Source organism: Mycotypha africana, assembly GCF_025528875.1.
Source record: "Mycotypha africana strain NRRL 2978 chromosome Unknown BDF20scaffold_8, whole genome shotgun sequence".
NCBI lineage: Eukaryota > Fungi > Mucoromycota > Mucoromycetes > Mucorales > Mycotyphaceae > Mycotypha > Mycotypha africana.
The window spans coordinates 696,602-712,783 of NW_026515732.1; the positions used below are offsets into that span (position 1 = coordinate 696,602).

The 16,182-nt window shown below is 38.0% G+C and overlaps 5 protein-coding genes across 5 annotated transcripts; 4 read left to right on the plus strand and 1 right to left on the minus strand.

Moving 5' to 3' along the window:
- The first annotated feature begins 3,254 nt into the window (after window positions 1-3,254).
- Window positions 3,255-4,209, plus strand: BDF20DRAFT_651002 (C2 domain-containing protein). Its single transcript, XM_053075945.1, has 2 exons — window positions 3,255-3,768; window positions 3,831-4,209. Exons 1-2 carry the CDS (start codon window positions 3,307-3,309, stop codon window positions 3,837-3,839), a joined length of 471 nt encoding a protein of 156 aa, XP_052934084.1. The 5' UTR covers window positions 3,255-3,306; the 3' UTR covers window positions 3,840-4,209.
- On the plus strand, window positions 4,012-5,166 carry BDF20DRAFT_914870 (uncharacterized protein; the record flags this gene model as incomplete). The annotated part of the gene is made up of 2 exons (XM_053084239.1): window positions 4,012-4,189; window positions 4,799-5,166. The coding sequence occupies 2 exons, from the start codon at window positions 4,012-4,014 to the stop codon at window positions 5,164-5,166; spliced, it is 546 nt and encodes a 181-aa protein (XP_052934085.1).
- Window positions 5,167-5,899: 733 nt separating this feature from the next.
- BDF20DRAFT_824326 (C2 domain-containing protein) lies at window positions 5,900-10,976 on the plus strand (the record flags this gene model as incomplete). The annotated part of the gene is made up of 10 exons (XM_053077878.1): window positions 5,900-6,134; window positions 6,225-6,611; window positions 6,680-6,990; window positions 7,074-7,376; window positions 7,477-8,843; window positions 8,912-9,618; window positions 9,691-10,284; window positions 10,354-10,488; window positions 10,561-10,690; window positions 10,766-10,976. 10 exons carry the CDS (start codon window positions 5,900-5,902, stop codon window positions 10,974-10,976), a joined length of 4,380 nt encoding a protein of 1,459 aa, XP_052934086.1.
- BDF20DRAFT_651016 (uncharacterized protein) lies at window positions 10,961-13,356 on the minus strand. Its single transcript, XM_053075946.1, has 3 exons — window positions 11,827-13,356; window positions 11,368-11,743; window positions 10,961-11,291 (listed from the first exon to the last, which is right to left on the minus strand). Exons 1-3 carry the CDS (start codon window positions 13,137-13,139, stop codon window positions 11,175-11,177), a joined length of 1,806 nt encoding a protein of 601 aa, XP_052934087.1. The 5' UTR covers window positions 13,140-13,356; the 3' UTR covers window positions 10,961-11,174.
- Window positions 13,357-14,878: 1,522 nt separating this feature from the next.
- Window positions 14,879-16,083, plus strand: BDF20DRAFT_651179 (uncharacterized protein). The gene is made up of 3 exons (XM_053075947.1): window positions 14,879-15,027; window positions 15,098-15,176; window positions 15,271-16,083. The coding sequence occupies exon 3, from the start codon at window positions 15,282-15,284 to the stop codon at window positions 15,732-15,734; it is 453 nt and encodes a 150-aa protein (XP_052934088.1). The 5' UTR covers window positions 14,879-15,027; window positions 15,098-15,176; window positions 15,271-15,281; the 3' UTR covers window positions 15,735-16,083.
- Window positions 16,084-16,182: the final 99 nt, after the last annotated feature.

Genomic DNA, 16,182 nt, shown 5'->3' on the forward strand with positions numbered 1-16,182 from the left:
GCAATGAAAGAAAAAGAGAATGGTGACAAAGTAAAAGCAACACAGTTGGTCTGGGGTAATCATACGCGCAATATTTTTTTTGAGCTTAGGCGGGCCATTGCCCTTCCCATTTCCTATTTTAGATTAACCCAAAGTACTGTAACAGAGGAATTAATTCACAGACAGATAAACAGCAGAAGTGTAAAAAGCATTGAGACGAAAAGAAGGCATTATAACTGGTCTCATAGATGGACTAGACATGTATGTCGCATTGAGGGTAGACGAGAAAGAAAATCAAGGATCATTACTCAGCATATTCAGGATAATAATGAGAGATGCAAAATTGCAAAGCATCAATAAATAGATATTACATAAAGTTAGAGTCGTGAGTACCATGAAAGAGGGAGTAGTGTGTTTAGCTGACAGCATCGTAGGACACATTGATTTCTTTATTGAAGCAGCAACAACAATGCTCGAGTACGTACCATCGGACTGTAATGGTAAATAACGAAACTTAAACGTTACATTAGAAATTGCCGCAGTCATTATATCCCTATCACAAGATGATGAGGTACTGTATTTTGACGATCTAGTAAGAGAGCTAAGGGACTTCATCATTGCTAAAGATGACGGAAAACAACTGAACGTGTACAAAGGCGAATAGAAGGTCCGCAGAAGATGACCTGATGATAAAAGAAAAATCATACCAAACTGTTATTGTATGGCTAATCGTCCGATTTAACTCCGTAGCAGGAATGATGAGATACAAGATAAGAAAAAAAATCGTTAACAGTTGGTAGACGAACATCGTAAATGAAATAAAACGTGCAAACTGAAAAGCAGAGGCGTCAAACAGCAAAAGTACCTCCCGATCATCAGATTCTAATCGACTAGTATCACCTGCCAAGAAGGATCTGATTTTAAAGAAAATAGCAGAAACGAAAAAGGACGGCAAATGGGTTCTATCGACCAAAAAAATAGTAGAAGATACAATGAAACGACTCAGATCATTTAAGAGGCAATATATGAGCACCCTGTTCACTCGCTGATTTTAAATTTCAGTATCCAATTTGGGTCAAATATTTTGATGAGAATGAACTGGAAGAGATTAGAACGACGAATATGAAAAAAAAATGCCAGTTTTATCGCTTGATATCTCTACGTACATAAGCACGTATGAAACATGCATAACAGCACGAGATATGTACAAATTTGCTTACAGCCACTATCATGATCATATTGAAGAATTTGATAGAAAGTGGGTTCAAGAGTGTCTTATTGAAGCCTCTGAGCGGTTTATTTGTGACGCTATCGTGAAAGTTGTGCTTATTCAGAGCTAAACAGCATAATCAATATTTTTATTCGTTTACAAGTTATTCAGTGACAAGCAGATCAAGGCAATGTTAGGTGAAAAATCCAGTATATCAGGAGCCATAGCAAAAAATCATGGAAGAGACTTGGAGGCTGTGGACAAGAGACGAAGAAAATCAATTGGTCTTAAAAGTGGATATACTATTCAAATGCGGTAATACAGAGTTAGGCGCTTGTGAGGTTGACTTACATGATGTGATGGAAGCTGATGATAAGTAGTTGAATAATTGTTTGCAAAAGCTACCCAAGACATTAAGAGACATACTTTGTGCTTTTGTTTCCAGGAATGGGTCACAAATCAACAATCTCGCAGTTGTTGGATAAACCATGATGGGTGAGGCCTGAATATGGAACTCATTATCACCGATGTACCCAGAGGAACAACGTTGTAAGAGTTTTAGAAACTGAAAAATTTGAATACCCAGAGTCTTAAACTTTCTACATGGACTTTGTCCCACTTTTGAAACTTACCTTCAACGGAAAAGAATTAATTAAACAAACCTGTCGTATTTGAGGCACGATGGCAATATATTATATGAGTAAATCACTCAAAACGTCTAACGTAAAAAATAAAACTTGATCTCAGATATGAGTACTGCTTATAACTTCGTTCCCGTTTGGTAAGCGGTGTGTTCGATTGTATACATCTGGGCCTTATATCAAATGTATAACAAATAAAGATAAAATAAGAAAAGAATATGGATTAAGGATAATTCTTATGTGAGATTAGCTACCTCACATCAGAACTGAACAGGTTATCTTTATGAAATATATTTTACTCAGATTATCTATAGCTATATAACGTTTAGGTATATAGCACAATTGATATATGTACTCGTAGGATATATTGATTCAACAACAGGAACAGAGTAGGTCACGGTACTGCTCCCTGCTCTGGAAGTCGAGTGGTTGGAGATAAAAAGGCTCAATCACTCTTTATTAATACAACAACTGTTCACGCAATCTGCACGGATATCTCTTTTTAGCTAACATCTATAATCATTCCCACAGTATCTGAGCTACACAACTGGTGGCCGATAGATATTGGATTATAGATGTTGTATGATCACCCTGGATCTGCTAGGATAGCACATTACAAATCAATCCGCTCTGAGATGGACGAGTAATTATCCACTTAAAAGGGAAGACCTATTCTTTTACGGAAACCTCTGACTCACTGAGTATTATCTGACCATAATACACCAGTGTCTGCTATAGATTCCGATACACTCATTTCGTAAACAGCAAACAGTATAACTCTTTATTAATAACAGTAATTCTAGTTTTCTTTTCTTTTTCTTTAGTTTGTTTTTGAAAGAGAAATAAAGACGGTGGTTTGATTTCGTTAAGCTTTCGTGTTTATTTTCTCTTGTAATATTCTTTTACTTTAAATCCTATAGTTTGAATTTAGCGAATACCACAAAACCCTTAATATTCTACGCAAGAAGAAGACGAAAATTGCAGAGTTTCTTAGCACTTCAAATAGTCGCAGTAGCCCTTTGCTGTCATCTTGTTTTTACTTTCTATGATTACAATGATTAAAGATGAATGAAAAAACAAAAAACCACCTTGTTAATAATCGAATCATGTCTGTGCTCCCAATCTCCAGCACGTTCTGAGTTGAGAGCGGTTTAATAGATTAAAGGGCTAGTTATCGAATGTGCCCCATACATAACTTTATGGAAAACCTGTATTTTGAGACAAAATTCGTTGAAAGTCTTAACTGGTGTAAAAATTTGTTACATAACAATAAGTAATGATTGAAATCAGAGATGCATATCTAAATATAGAAGGAATACACTTACGTTATACAAAATGATAATTCTGTTAGTAGTTTAATATTAGTGCAAGCAGTTTATTCTATAGGAGTATTATATATGAATTGTTTGATAGAAGCAATAATTGAGAATCATATACAGAGACATTATCATAGAAAAGTATTAAGTAATCATCAATATGGGTTATAGTATGCAAGATAACACAGGTAAGATTCATCTGAAGATGGACTGGAAACCTATTCTGCTTACCAATTATGTGAGCGGGCTGACGCGAGGCAGTTATCGTTCTCCAATCGATGTTGTTCATATCAACTCAAATAAAGCTACTGATCTTAAAAATGTGGAGGTACTTACTGGTGGCAAATCAGATCCATATGTCCGTGTTATGTCAGGCCTACAAGTACGCGAACGAACAGAAGCAGTTCTCGATAACCTAAATCCGGTGTGCGATAACGCACTCTACGTTCCTATTCATTCGATGCGTGAAGACCTTACATTGGAAGTTGTGGATTATAATGATGTTCAGAGTGATAAGTTCTTGGGTATGATGGAATTGATTATTAAAGATATTGTGCAGGAAAAGAAAATTGAAGGTGAACAAAATGTTTTTGAGCCTCGAGCCTCGTTCACCTGTCAAACGGTAAATAATCCCTCCTTCTATTTCATCTTGTTAGAATACTAACAAATTCCATGCATTGGTAGAAATGTTGATCTGAAGACGAAAGAATGAAAAGTAGCTAAAGGCAAGCTTGAATATGAAGCAAGTTTCTTCGCTACGATGGCACTGGCCAAGGCTTTTACTGTCAATGAGAATGAAGGAGATGCCGAAGCCGAAGCCTAAAGTGCCGATGTAAACGCTGAAGATAATGAAGAAGAGTCCAATATGGATAGTAGCACTAAAATTACACCAGAGGAAGCTCCAACACATGACCTTCACGGCGAACCACTTCAAATAACGGAGGATGGGAAAATTGATCTGATGGCTTATACAGCAGATGTATTGAGTGTAATGGTTCATGATGTTGTTTTACCTTCCAAGCTAAGGCGGTTGTTGATGTTATGTTAGATTTGTATGATGCTCAATTTACAACTACCTCTGTCGAAGGGAAACTTCTACAATATAGTGAAACTGGTGACGCTTTTGTGAGAGAGTTCTCCCGCCTCATTGTTTGTGTATGTGAAGCTAAATATAAAGGCAAGCGTGTCGGTTTTGAACAAGTCCAGTCCAAGACATTGTCAATAATATCCAAAAGCAAATCTACTCCTACCAAAGGAAAATCTGAGGTTGAAGAGTATCGCCTTTAAGAATGCCCAGAAGTCAAAGTTCATTAAAGCTTAGATATATTCCAGTTGTTCACTTTCAAATTGATCCACAAGACAGTCTTGAAAGTGAGTATATGTAAAAAGATCCTTTATAGGATACACCATGCTGAAACATATTATTCTAATGCTTTTGTTCGTCTTTTTCAGTTAGATGAAGGAAGTTTGACAGTTCAACTGATATCCGCAAGCAGCCTGAAAAAGAGCTGATAGAAATGGCAAGAGCGATCCTTATTGAAAATTTACTCTAAATGGCGAACGCGTTTATAAAACACAAGTGTATAAGAAAACACTTTCACCAGTATTTAAAAATGAGGTTTTAACAGTACCCGTTTCATCTTGTACGTCAGCAGCCTTGAAAGTGAAGATTTTCGACGGGGATCAAATCGACTCCCACAAATTGCTTGCAGAAGGTACTATTCCAATTGCCACTTTGGAGTCGTTCGCTACAAAGGAAGTAGATGTTCAAGTTAATGGTGCCGTATTGAAGCTTCGCTTAAAATGGGAGTCTCAATTACTTATCCGTAAATACGCCGGAACATCGTTACTGAGTACTACAACCGGTTTAGCATTTGATGTCGTTGGCTTCAGGGTAGGTGCTGGAGGTAAAGTTTTGACCGGAGGAAGTAGGCTAATTGGAGGTAGTTTAGGTGCTATGATCGTGGATTTAGTAAACTGGGTGCCAATAGTAGGGAATCATCCGTCTCTTGTTCGTTAATATGGTTTGAAGTATGTTTCACGCAACTATTTCTCAATAATTCTGCAATATTTGAATACCACATATCAACATAATAACCTTTTACCATTTATATATGATTCAAACTTTATAGTATATCTACTGGCAAAATTGAATTCATGAGTTACAATTCGTTGCTCGCTCGCAATTTTAAATATATTTTTCCTAAAAGATCTGCGATATGGAAATTCTGATTACTGACAAATCTCCCGTTTTCAAGGTTACATGAGTATCAAATCTAACTGCAGTCATGTTGCTTAAGCAATGATATTGAACTTAACAGTATGGCTCAAATACTTCGCGTAAATTGTTAGGGAAGCGTTGCCTTAATTTTTTGCATAATTCTAAGAACAAAGTCAAACCAACCACCGATAAGTTTCTAGAAACGACGTGGCGCCATTTAACATATTATATAACGAAGCTATCCAATACTGAAACTGTTGCAACAGTTTCAAGTCTCGGTTGTTTCTAGCCATAGTCATGGTAGCATCCGTAACGATGCTTAAGGCATCAAAAATATATATTTGTATACAGTTTGACTGAAACCCTGATTTATTTCCTATAATTCATACTCCCAAAGTGAAACATTTTTTCGCTCCAAATCTTTCATAAACGGTAAATGAGCGAAGAAAATATTAAGTTAAAAACTTTGGGGAGAAATAATTCTAGTTTACTTTTTTTTTTTACGGATTCTTCTTCTTCTTCTTCACGTCAAATGTCGAACCCTACAACTCTGTCTCCACCAACCGCCTCAGAGCGGAAAGAGGCAATAGTTGAAGAGTCTAAAGAGTTACACAATACAATCAACAATGCATTAAAATCGCAGAGTGGAGGAGCTCCAGTACACGTGTTCGATCCAGATATGCCTGCACAGGAAAAGAAGGACGAGATGCTGAGGAACGCCAACATGCCAGATATTACTGAGCCATTAAGACATGTATCAACTGCAGGTGCAACATCTCATCAGGATGAGAACATCACAAAGCTTACTGTAAAAGGAAGCACTAGTAATGGCAAAGATACTACAAGTACAATACGAGAAAAAAAGAAAGCAGACAAAACAACAAAGGCAGCATCAGCGTCTGGAGCTTACGCTAACGAACCAGTGTTGATCAATGGATTGCCTGATTGGTATAAAGTTGGTTGGACGGGCTTCTCTGACCTTCCCAATCCTGGCGATGGAGCTGCTATGGCAAAGTTCGCGCAACATCATTCGGAGAACGATATCAAACAGCTATATAATGATCGTTCACGCTCTTCCAATGGTGAATACTCCAAAGATTTGATAGCTCAATTTGTTAGCGAGAAATTTTTCGGAGAATGGTATCATAATTGTGCAGTGGTGCTCATTGCCATATTCTTCACCTGGCTTTTAAGCAAATTTAGATTTGGCTTAATGTCATGCTTGATTGTGGGAGCATTTTTTGGTATGTATCAAGACATCTAAATTTTCCGTCAAAGAGCTAATGGGAACTTACCAGCTTTGTTGTAATAGCAACCTATTATCGTACCTCTATCAAGCGAACTAGACGTAATATGCGAGATGATATTCAACGTGAGGTTACCACCAATCGCTTAGACACCGATATTGAGACAGTTGGCTGGATGAATCACTTTTTAGACCGTTTCTGGCTCATTTTTGAGCCAGTATTATCAGCACAAGTTATTGGACAGGTTGATGCTATTTTGAGTGAAAATACACCATCATTTTTGGACTCGATTCGTTTAAGCACTTTCACTTTGGGCACCAAAGCACCCAGCATTGATGGAGTCAAAGTCTATCCTAGCTCGGCACCAGATACAGTTGTAAGGCGTTCAAAATGTTGGTCTTTTTAGACGTTTATAATATGTTATAGAGCATATTTATCTCAATGTTTCCATATTCATAGGTAATGGATTGGAAGATTTCATTCATTCCCAATGATATTCTTGACTTAACAGCTCGTGAAGCACAACAAAAGGTGAATCCCAAAATTATCTTGACAATTCGTCTTGGATCTGGAAAAATTGGAGCAGGCATACCTATTTTGTTAGAGGACATTGCCTTCAGTGGCCATATTAGAGTGAAGCTCAAGCTATTCAGTGAAATGCCCCACATTAAAACAATCGAGTTCTGCTTCTTAGAAAAACCTCACTTTGACTATGTTCTCAAACCTGTAGGTGGTGAGACTTTCGGTTTTGACATTAACAATGTAAGTGGATTAATAGTGGGATGAACGAAAATTTCGATGTGTGGACCCTCTTATATATTGGTGGTTTTTTTTTTTTTTTTTTTTTTTTTTTTTGAAACAGATTCCTGGTTTAGAAACATTCGTCAAAGATCAAGTGCACAGTAATTTGAGTCCAATGATGTACGCTCCTAATGTCTTCACTATAGATGTTGCTGCACTTCTGGAGGGCGCAAATGATTTGGAGACTGCCAATGGTGTACTTGCAGTTACTGTATACTCTGCAAATAACTTGAAGCCTAGTGATATCTTTGGTACTTTAGATCCTTACTGTACCTTCCATGTGGGCAATGTGCATGCAACAGAGCTCGCTCGAACTGCAGCTATTCAAAACACCTCTCATCCAAAATGGAATGAAACATGCTTTGTTCTACTGAACAACCTTAATGATATACTTTGCGTCAAAGTTATGGATGAGAATTCAGGAAGTGATTCGGAAATTGGTGTAGCCAACTTGGATTTGAAGGATGTAAAAGAAAATAACAACGCTATAGAGGGCTTAAATCTACCAGTGCGTCGCAGTGGTAAACCTGTAGGGGAAATTAAGGCCGATGTACGCTATTTCCCTGTTTCTAAGCCTGAAAAGAAGGATGACGGAACTATTATACCTCCTGTTGATTCCAACAGTGGTGTTGTACGCTTTTATATACAGGATTGTAAGGAAATTGGCCAAGAAGTTAGTAAAAAAGGCATTCCTCTGGTTGGGAAACTTCCTGGTTTGGGTTCTGACGGTAGTAGTAATATCAATGCATACGCAATACTGAAAGTAAACGGACAGGAAAAGTTACGTACAGCGCCTTTCAAGCATAGTGTCAACCCTCGCTGGAATAAATATGTCGAATTCTTTGTTGAAGATCGAAGCAATACCAATTTGAATGTGACAGTGTTGAACAGTGAGATGGGTAGTGACCCTATACTCGGCCAGTGGTCATCCAGTCTAGTGGATATGCAACATCAGATTGTCGATGAAAAGAGCGATTGGTGGAATCTTGAAAATGGTAGCGGTAAGATTCATTTGGATATGACATGGAAGCCAATACCCCTTGTAGGCTTCTCTAGCGGTTTGACTCGCGGTGGCTATCGTCCTCCAATTGGTGTGGTACGCATTAAATTGAATAGAGCCACCAACTTGAAAAATGTGGAGGCTCTTACAGGCGGTAAATCAGACCCATATGTTCGTGTTATGTCAGGTCTACAATTAAGAGGAAGAACCGAAGCTATCTTGGACGATTTAAATCCGGTTTGGGACACTGCAGTCTACATTCCTATTCATTCTATGCGCGAAGACCTTACGATGGAAGTTATGGATTATAATGACATCCAGAGCGATAAGTTTTTGGGTATGGCCGAGTTATTGGTAAAAGATATTGTTGCCGAAACACAAAGCGTAAATGGATACAATGTTTATGAAGCATTGCCACCTATCAAGAGGTAAGCTAGCAAACGGTCAAATTTAGCTATCTCGGTCACGTATTTACGTAATGATTTCATATATATAGAAATGTCGACCTAATGAATAAGGAACGAAAATCAGGTAGAGGACAGCTCAACTATGAAGCTGCATTCTTCCCAACTCTCGCCTTGGCTAAAGCAGCAGCGGCAGCCGAAGATTCAAAGAATGACGTAGAATTATCTGGAAAGGAAAATGCTACAGAGAGCAAGCTAAAAGAGGTACAAGCTGCTGGAAGCAATGAATTCGGCTCTACCACACAAAATAGCAACGGAATTCCTTCGCATGATCTCCACGGTGAAGCAGTCTTATACACTGCAGACAACAAGATTGATTATCTCAAGTATTCAGCTGGTGTTTTGAGTGTTATGGTACACGAAGTTATTCTGCCCAGCAAAACTAAAGTAGTTGTAGATGTTATGATAGACTCCAATGATCCTCAATTCACCACAAGTCCTGGCAAGGGCAAGAATTTACAGTTCAAGGAATGTGGTGACGCATTTGTGAAGGAGCTAGATCTTTCGAGATTAGTTGTACGCGTACGTGAACCGGATGAAGAAGATAAACGCATTGCCTTTTGGACAAGCCCCGTTCAAAACATTGTTCATTTCATTCAACAACAACCTGAAGATACCGAAGGAAAGGCTTCTATTCAAGAATTCCGCCTTTTAGAATGTTCAGGTGGTCTTATCCGTCTAAGCTTTAAATACACGCCGGTAGTAAAGTTCCGTCTTGACCCAAGCGATAGTCTTGAGAGTAAGTAGTTAACTAAGTATAGCACCGTAAGTGATGTCGTTTTGTTAATACTTATCCCTCCTTATTCTGTAGACCAAGGTAACTTGACTGTTCAGCTTATTTCTGCTTCTGGATTGAAGGCTGCCGACAGAAGGGGTACAAGCGATCCATACTGCAAATTTAGCCTTAATGGTGAAAAAGTATACAAATCGCAAACCTACAAGAAGCAACTTTCTCCCGTTTTCAAGGACGAAATCTTTACAGTTCCAATCATGTCTCGTTTTGCAGCTTCTTTTGATGTCAAGATTTATGATTGGGATCAGATTGGCTCGCACACTTTACTTGCTGAGGGAAGAATTCCTATTGCCGACTTACCTTCATTTGAAGCAAAGGAGGTGGTCGCTTCTCTCAATGGTGGCCAACTCAAACTTCGATTAAAATGGGAGCCCCAGTTGCTTGCTCGTAAACGTGTAGGCACATCGTTGCTTAGTGCAACCAGTGATGTTGTTGGTGTAGGTGGTAAAGCCTTGACAGGAAGTACTAAGCTCGTTGGTGGTGCAATCGGTGGCGGTGTTGGTGCTATAGGAGGTGGAATCGGTGCTATTGGCCGTGGCTTTAACAAACTGGGCGGACATGATAGAAAGGCTTCCACTGAGGGAACTGTTCCCCCTACTGTTGTTCCTACCGGTCAACCCAATGTATACTCTAATGTTAACCAAACTCCTGTGCCTCCTATGCATCGTTATAATGCTCAAGAGCCTGTAGCTAATGCAATGGCTTCTCAACAACCCGTCACGCAGGATTCTGGTATCCCTCAATCAACCATAGATCCTTCTCGTCGTGCGTCATTAACAAGTACCGGCCGTCGATCTGTTTTTGACGATAAGACGAGTAAGTAGTAACGACACAAATTTTATAGTTTATTTATGAATATAACTAATTTCTTTTTTTCATGATGTATAGAAAGTGTAACTATAAGGGTGACCTTGGTAGAAGGTAAAAACTTGAAAGGTGACCCTTATTGCCGAGTAAAATCAGGAAAGAACACTGTGCACAAAACAAAACACATGAAAAAGAATCCAAACCCTCAGTGGTAAGAGTCAAAGAAAATAAAAATCGATGCGTTACTTTGTGATAGTGAACTGACATTTCTCTACTTTTCTTTCAGGAACGAGACATTCACAACTAAGATTGTCGGACCTTCTACTCTAGAGTTAGTAGTTAAAAACCATAATTTAATGGCTGATACAAGTATCGGTGAAGTAGAATTTCAGGTTAATGATCGTGTAGACGAAGGCCAACCGTTCGATGGTTGGCTTCCTCTGTCGCCTAGCGGATCAGGCGAAATTCATATTAGAGCAGAAGTTATAAACCCTTAACAACTTAATAGTTTACAGAGTCATTTTAATAATACTTACTACGTAATTACATAATACTATTCAGCTGATTTATACTCATGTTTAATGCTATTGAATAAATAATATATCATGCATAGTGTTCATTAATTGAAAGTACTCTGTTAACGAATTATGAAGAAGTGCAAACATGTATTCAACTTTAAGGTGGTTGCTAGGAATTTAGCTTGTTTTTGCCTTTTTCTTTGGCATATCAAATAAGGGAGATTTGCGTGGTCGGCCCCGTTTCCTTGTACGACTATTATCAGCTCTAGCTTTATCATTGTCACTATCACAAGTCTATATTCAATTCAAATCAATAAGAAAAATTTATGAATAAATGGCAATGCATCAGCTGTCATATGATCAAACACACCTTCAGTATAGTCGAATCGATGAATCCGCCTTTGTTCCTTGTATCATATTTAGGGTGTACATAGTAAACAAGATTAAAATCCACAAGTGGTTTCTCTGATTGGCATAACGTCGAGCAGTTACGGCATTTAGAAGTGCAATTGATGCAAACGTAAATTTTCAAAATTTGCTCATCTTTCTCTGCTACTTGTAATGATTGACAGGGACCTCGTTGAAATACTGAAGATAAACTGATGCCGCATTCTTCCAGTTTGAGCACGTCAGTTGATAAACCACAATGACTGCATTCCAATACATTAAAACTGTCCGATTTTAATCGACGATATCTTTCAATACGACGGCAAGTTGTTGCTAAGTTGGAAGCATTCCTTGCATTTCTAGAAGGGTTTTTTTGGGTGATCAAGTTAGACAAAAAAGTATTTCTCATCTATCAGCACACACTTGTCAAATTTAAACTCACAGGAGAAAGATAGAATCACCTAGTCCAGGTTCCACTAAGTCTTCGTTGAAAAAGAGTTTCAAATTTCGAACAAACTCATAGTACAACGTGATGTATGTATCAACAGACACACAACTCTGATGCATTTTCATACTGTCTGGATGCTGGCAACTTCTACCTATAGAATAACAATCCAAGCAAAGATCATACTGGTCACATATCTCACAATGGTAATAGCGGTGGAAAATATCACTGTAGCAAAAATCACATCGGATACTACATATTTCAGAATTGCTGTCAGTAACAACGCCGCACATATCATCATCGTACAGGAGTTCAGGAGCAATCACGTCTTTCAATAAAAGACCTGCCAAGAGCTTTGAATTTCTTTTAAAATCATCATAGCCACATTTGAAAATATCGTCATGTACAGCGGTAGTGGAGCTCGTGCTTGCACTGGTTAAGTTGGCAGCGTTCATTTTTGCTAATCTTTCGTTCCATTCTTTCACAGTAAATGCAACAATGCCTTTACATTTGTACGTTTCGGGTCTGTTGATAATTTTGTAAAGAGGTAATTGATCTTTAAAGGCGTAGGCCAGCGTTTGAGCAGTGATTCGGTTCCATGCAATTTTTAAAGTGACGCCTTTATTTCGAACTTGATGGTAGGCACGGCTGGGAATAAGCACCAGATCTCCTGGTTTTTGAATGATAACGTGTACAGGAATATTACTTTTTTTGGTTATTCCCTTGGTCAACCAAGCGCGATCACTTTCAAGGAAGGAGTTCTTCATCATGTTTAAATGACGGCCACTGTCATTTTCGCTATCAGCATTGGTACTGTCTGCTGTTAATTTGGTCCTTCCTCTTCTTGTCGTTTTCAATAAGGCATCTTCATGGCCATATATGTTTCTCATCTCGGTCACAGTTGGCTTCAGCAGTTCAGCTAATCTATCGCGATAACGATTTTCAACAATGATCCACTCAGCATAGCCATCTGGTGAACCGCTCACCATAATATTATGGCCCATGGTTCCACAAAGGTCTTGATGAAGTGGGGTTCCCGTACCGTCTTGGCCCAAATAGCACATAAGGTTTTCGGCTCGGACTCTTTCGGGTGTGTAGGAAAAAAGGTCATTGTAACCATGCGGCAAAAGATAATCAGGTATGATATTATTGATGGCTTCTTTATATGCAAGGGGACAATCAATGTCTTTTGCATAAATTTTTTTAAAAATACGACTTTGCTGGTGGAGCTGCAGTTTTTTACTTTTATGTTTAAGTGTTAGATTGTATCTTTTTTGTAAATCATCAACATAATCACTGAATAAAACCATTTTCTTTGTTGTTATTCCACTGTCTCTGTAGGTAAACTCGACAGCTTTGCAGCGAGGAAAAAAGATAATTAGAAAGGTATGCCTACAAACATTCTTCCCTATATAAAGGTTGCTTACTCTTGTTGGCAGTGAGAGACTTTAGCTCTTTTAAAGTGAATAAATCGTTATTCCAAGCAGTGCTTTTGTGAAAATTTGATATTACTAGTGGCTTTCCATCTTTGACACAATGATCTCTTATAAAATCATAAAGCGAGGAGTCCGTATAATCGGAATAATTAATTCGTGTAGCTGGCACATAACCGGCAGGTAGTGAATCTTCACTCGTCAAAAGAGTAATTTTAGGCATATATGTCTAACAAATAAGTTGATAGAGGGGTCTAAAAAAGGTATAATAAGAAAGACAAAAGAGAATCGAATCACACAAATCAGTAAACATGAAGCTTTCTTTTCAATTGCTCCACGTATCAAGCACCGTCATTTCAAACACAGTTGAATTTATTTGCCTTTCTTTAGCACTGTCAAAAAATTTCATACTACGCCCTAAATATGAACTCTCCCTGCATTTAGAAGGGAGCAATGAGTTTCATACAGGCGTGGAACATAATGCTAAGAAAAATTGTATATAGTCATAATACAGTCTATTCAATTGGTATGACTACATTGACACTTTTAAAATGCAATATTTATTTCGGTGTCTCAGTATCGATCAATCCGTGGAGGGCATATTTCCATTTCGAGCGTGTTTCAGAGCGACTTGGCAAATGAAGACAGTCCAGACAACAAGAACAGCAGCCGGACCGTGCGCAAATTGCAGCCTTTTACAGGACTTTTGATCAAGCAGAAAGCAGGGTGCCCACGCGTTCAAAGATATGAAAAAGGAAAATATAATAAACCTCAACAGCATTACCTTTTTGTTTTGTTATTATGCCTAAATCATTTTAGCTGTGTGATAAACACGTGGAAGATTATTGCCAACGTCATTACAAGATGTAAGGCTAGATACAGCTTTGGTAAATAGAAAGCGTAAATCGTCAGACGGATCCATCGCGTATATGCATTCATCGAAGGTAAAACTATGAGCTTCTACGTACCAAATATAGGTCGATGTGTAATTTGCTGCGTCACTATCGTATTGTTATGGTAAATAGAGAGAAATAGGTAACAATGGGTACTACCTCAAATTGGCTGCGCACTGAAATATGAATAGATAAATGCAAGAAAAACGCGACCACCCACAGATAACTCCAGATCGGTCGTGAAATACATATTCTTCCTACTTTCTATACATCTGTTTATCATGGATTTATGCATCTTTTAGAAATAAACCGTGTGTACAAATCGGTTCGATTTGCAGAAAGGCTTGGGTTATTACTTCTCCCATCAAGTTTTGGTCTGCGTAGTCGTGAGGAAACAGAGGTTTCAAATCCCCGAGAAAAAAGAGTGACAGCAGTTGACATACTTGATCGGAGGATCACGACAGAGATGCATGAAACATATTAATTTTATTACATAAATTAGGAAAACGTGTAGTCTGCTTCAATTGCAAATTATGCAGAATACGACGCGGGCACTTCATGAACAAATTCCCTTTGTACAACTGGATCTCGTCATCATCACCTTAAGCGAATATAAGAAAACATATCATTTTTGAGGAAAGCAAAAGCCAGACAGTTCTGTATGATGTAGAGATTTCTAAAATTAGACATCAGACATAATGTGGCTAGAATCGAAAAAAAAAGCATTGAATCTGAAGTTGACTTTTTGGGAAATTCCTGTCAAAAAGTTCGTCTATAAGCAGACCCTGGGCATTTGACGTTGCAGTACGTCAAAAGTGGTACAAGTTGCTTGTTTTATAACTGTCGAAACAGCATTTGTACGATGACGACAGGTAGCAAAGGGATCAGATATCTATAAGATGAACAAATCAAATATATAACAATTAATTATTTTGAAAGCAGAGGTTCATTTAGCTGATCCATAATACGTTATTCAAAAACCGTTTTCATTGGTTACAAGACGGCTTTACCATTTTGGAAGGTTTTATTTTTTTCCTTTGCCTTAAGCATTTATAAAAGAAAACTTCTCAAATGCCTGACATCCCCCTTTTTTCTCAATTTTAAAACAATTACAGAATTTACTCTTATGTCATACACTTCAAAATTTACTGAAAGATTCGATATCGATATATCGCCATCCTCTCTGCAAGAGTTATCACCCTCTTTTCAGTCAGCAAAAACGTCATCGCTTTCTTCACGTCTATCCACCACATATGATCCAGTCTATTGCAATCCTGTTGATTTCAAATCAAATACAAATACAAATACAGACAACTTGAGCACAATTACCGCCAGTAAACCAATTGACATCCCTCAGAAGAATAACGCACGAAGCAATCGTGGCAGCCGACAATTTTACCGTGACACGATAGCTAGCTTTTCAAGCTTACATTCACACGGCAATGGTAGCGAGAAACATCATGATGCCTTGGCCACCCGATTTAGGTCCTTCATGTCATCTATTTTAAACAAAAAGCGAGAGAAGCAATCATCCACTCTAACGTCCAACTTATCAAGAGCCATTTCAACCAAGATTTAAGATTTTTTCGATTTGAAACTGGATGTGAAATAACATCTGATATGATATCCACAGCTTTCTTTATGCTCGATAAGCGGGCATATGTATATACAAGATGCTATTTGAAATTCACGTTATGTATATACCTGTTAGAATTATATTTTTAGCGCACAATTTAGATACCCTTTTTGCTTCAATAAACAACATTCATCAATGCTGTACAGTTACTTTAATTAATGTCACTTTACATACGTTCTCATAGTGTATATGCTTAGCTCTTGACCAAGGTAGCGGTATTTGGTCTATTGAATCAGGTCTAGAAAAACACAAAATTCAGATCTATTTTTTTCTAGATTTTCTTCTGCATAGAAGTCTGAAATGATGGCATTACATGTTCATTGCTCATTGTGTAACATATGCCTGAAAGGGGTACAGTAACCCAAATTACGACTTTGAACTTGTACGTAGA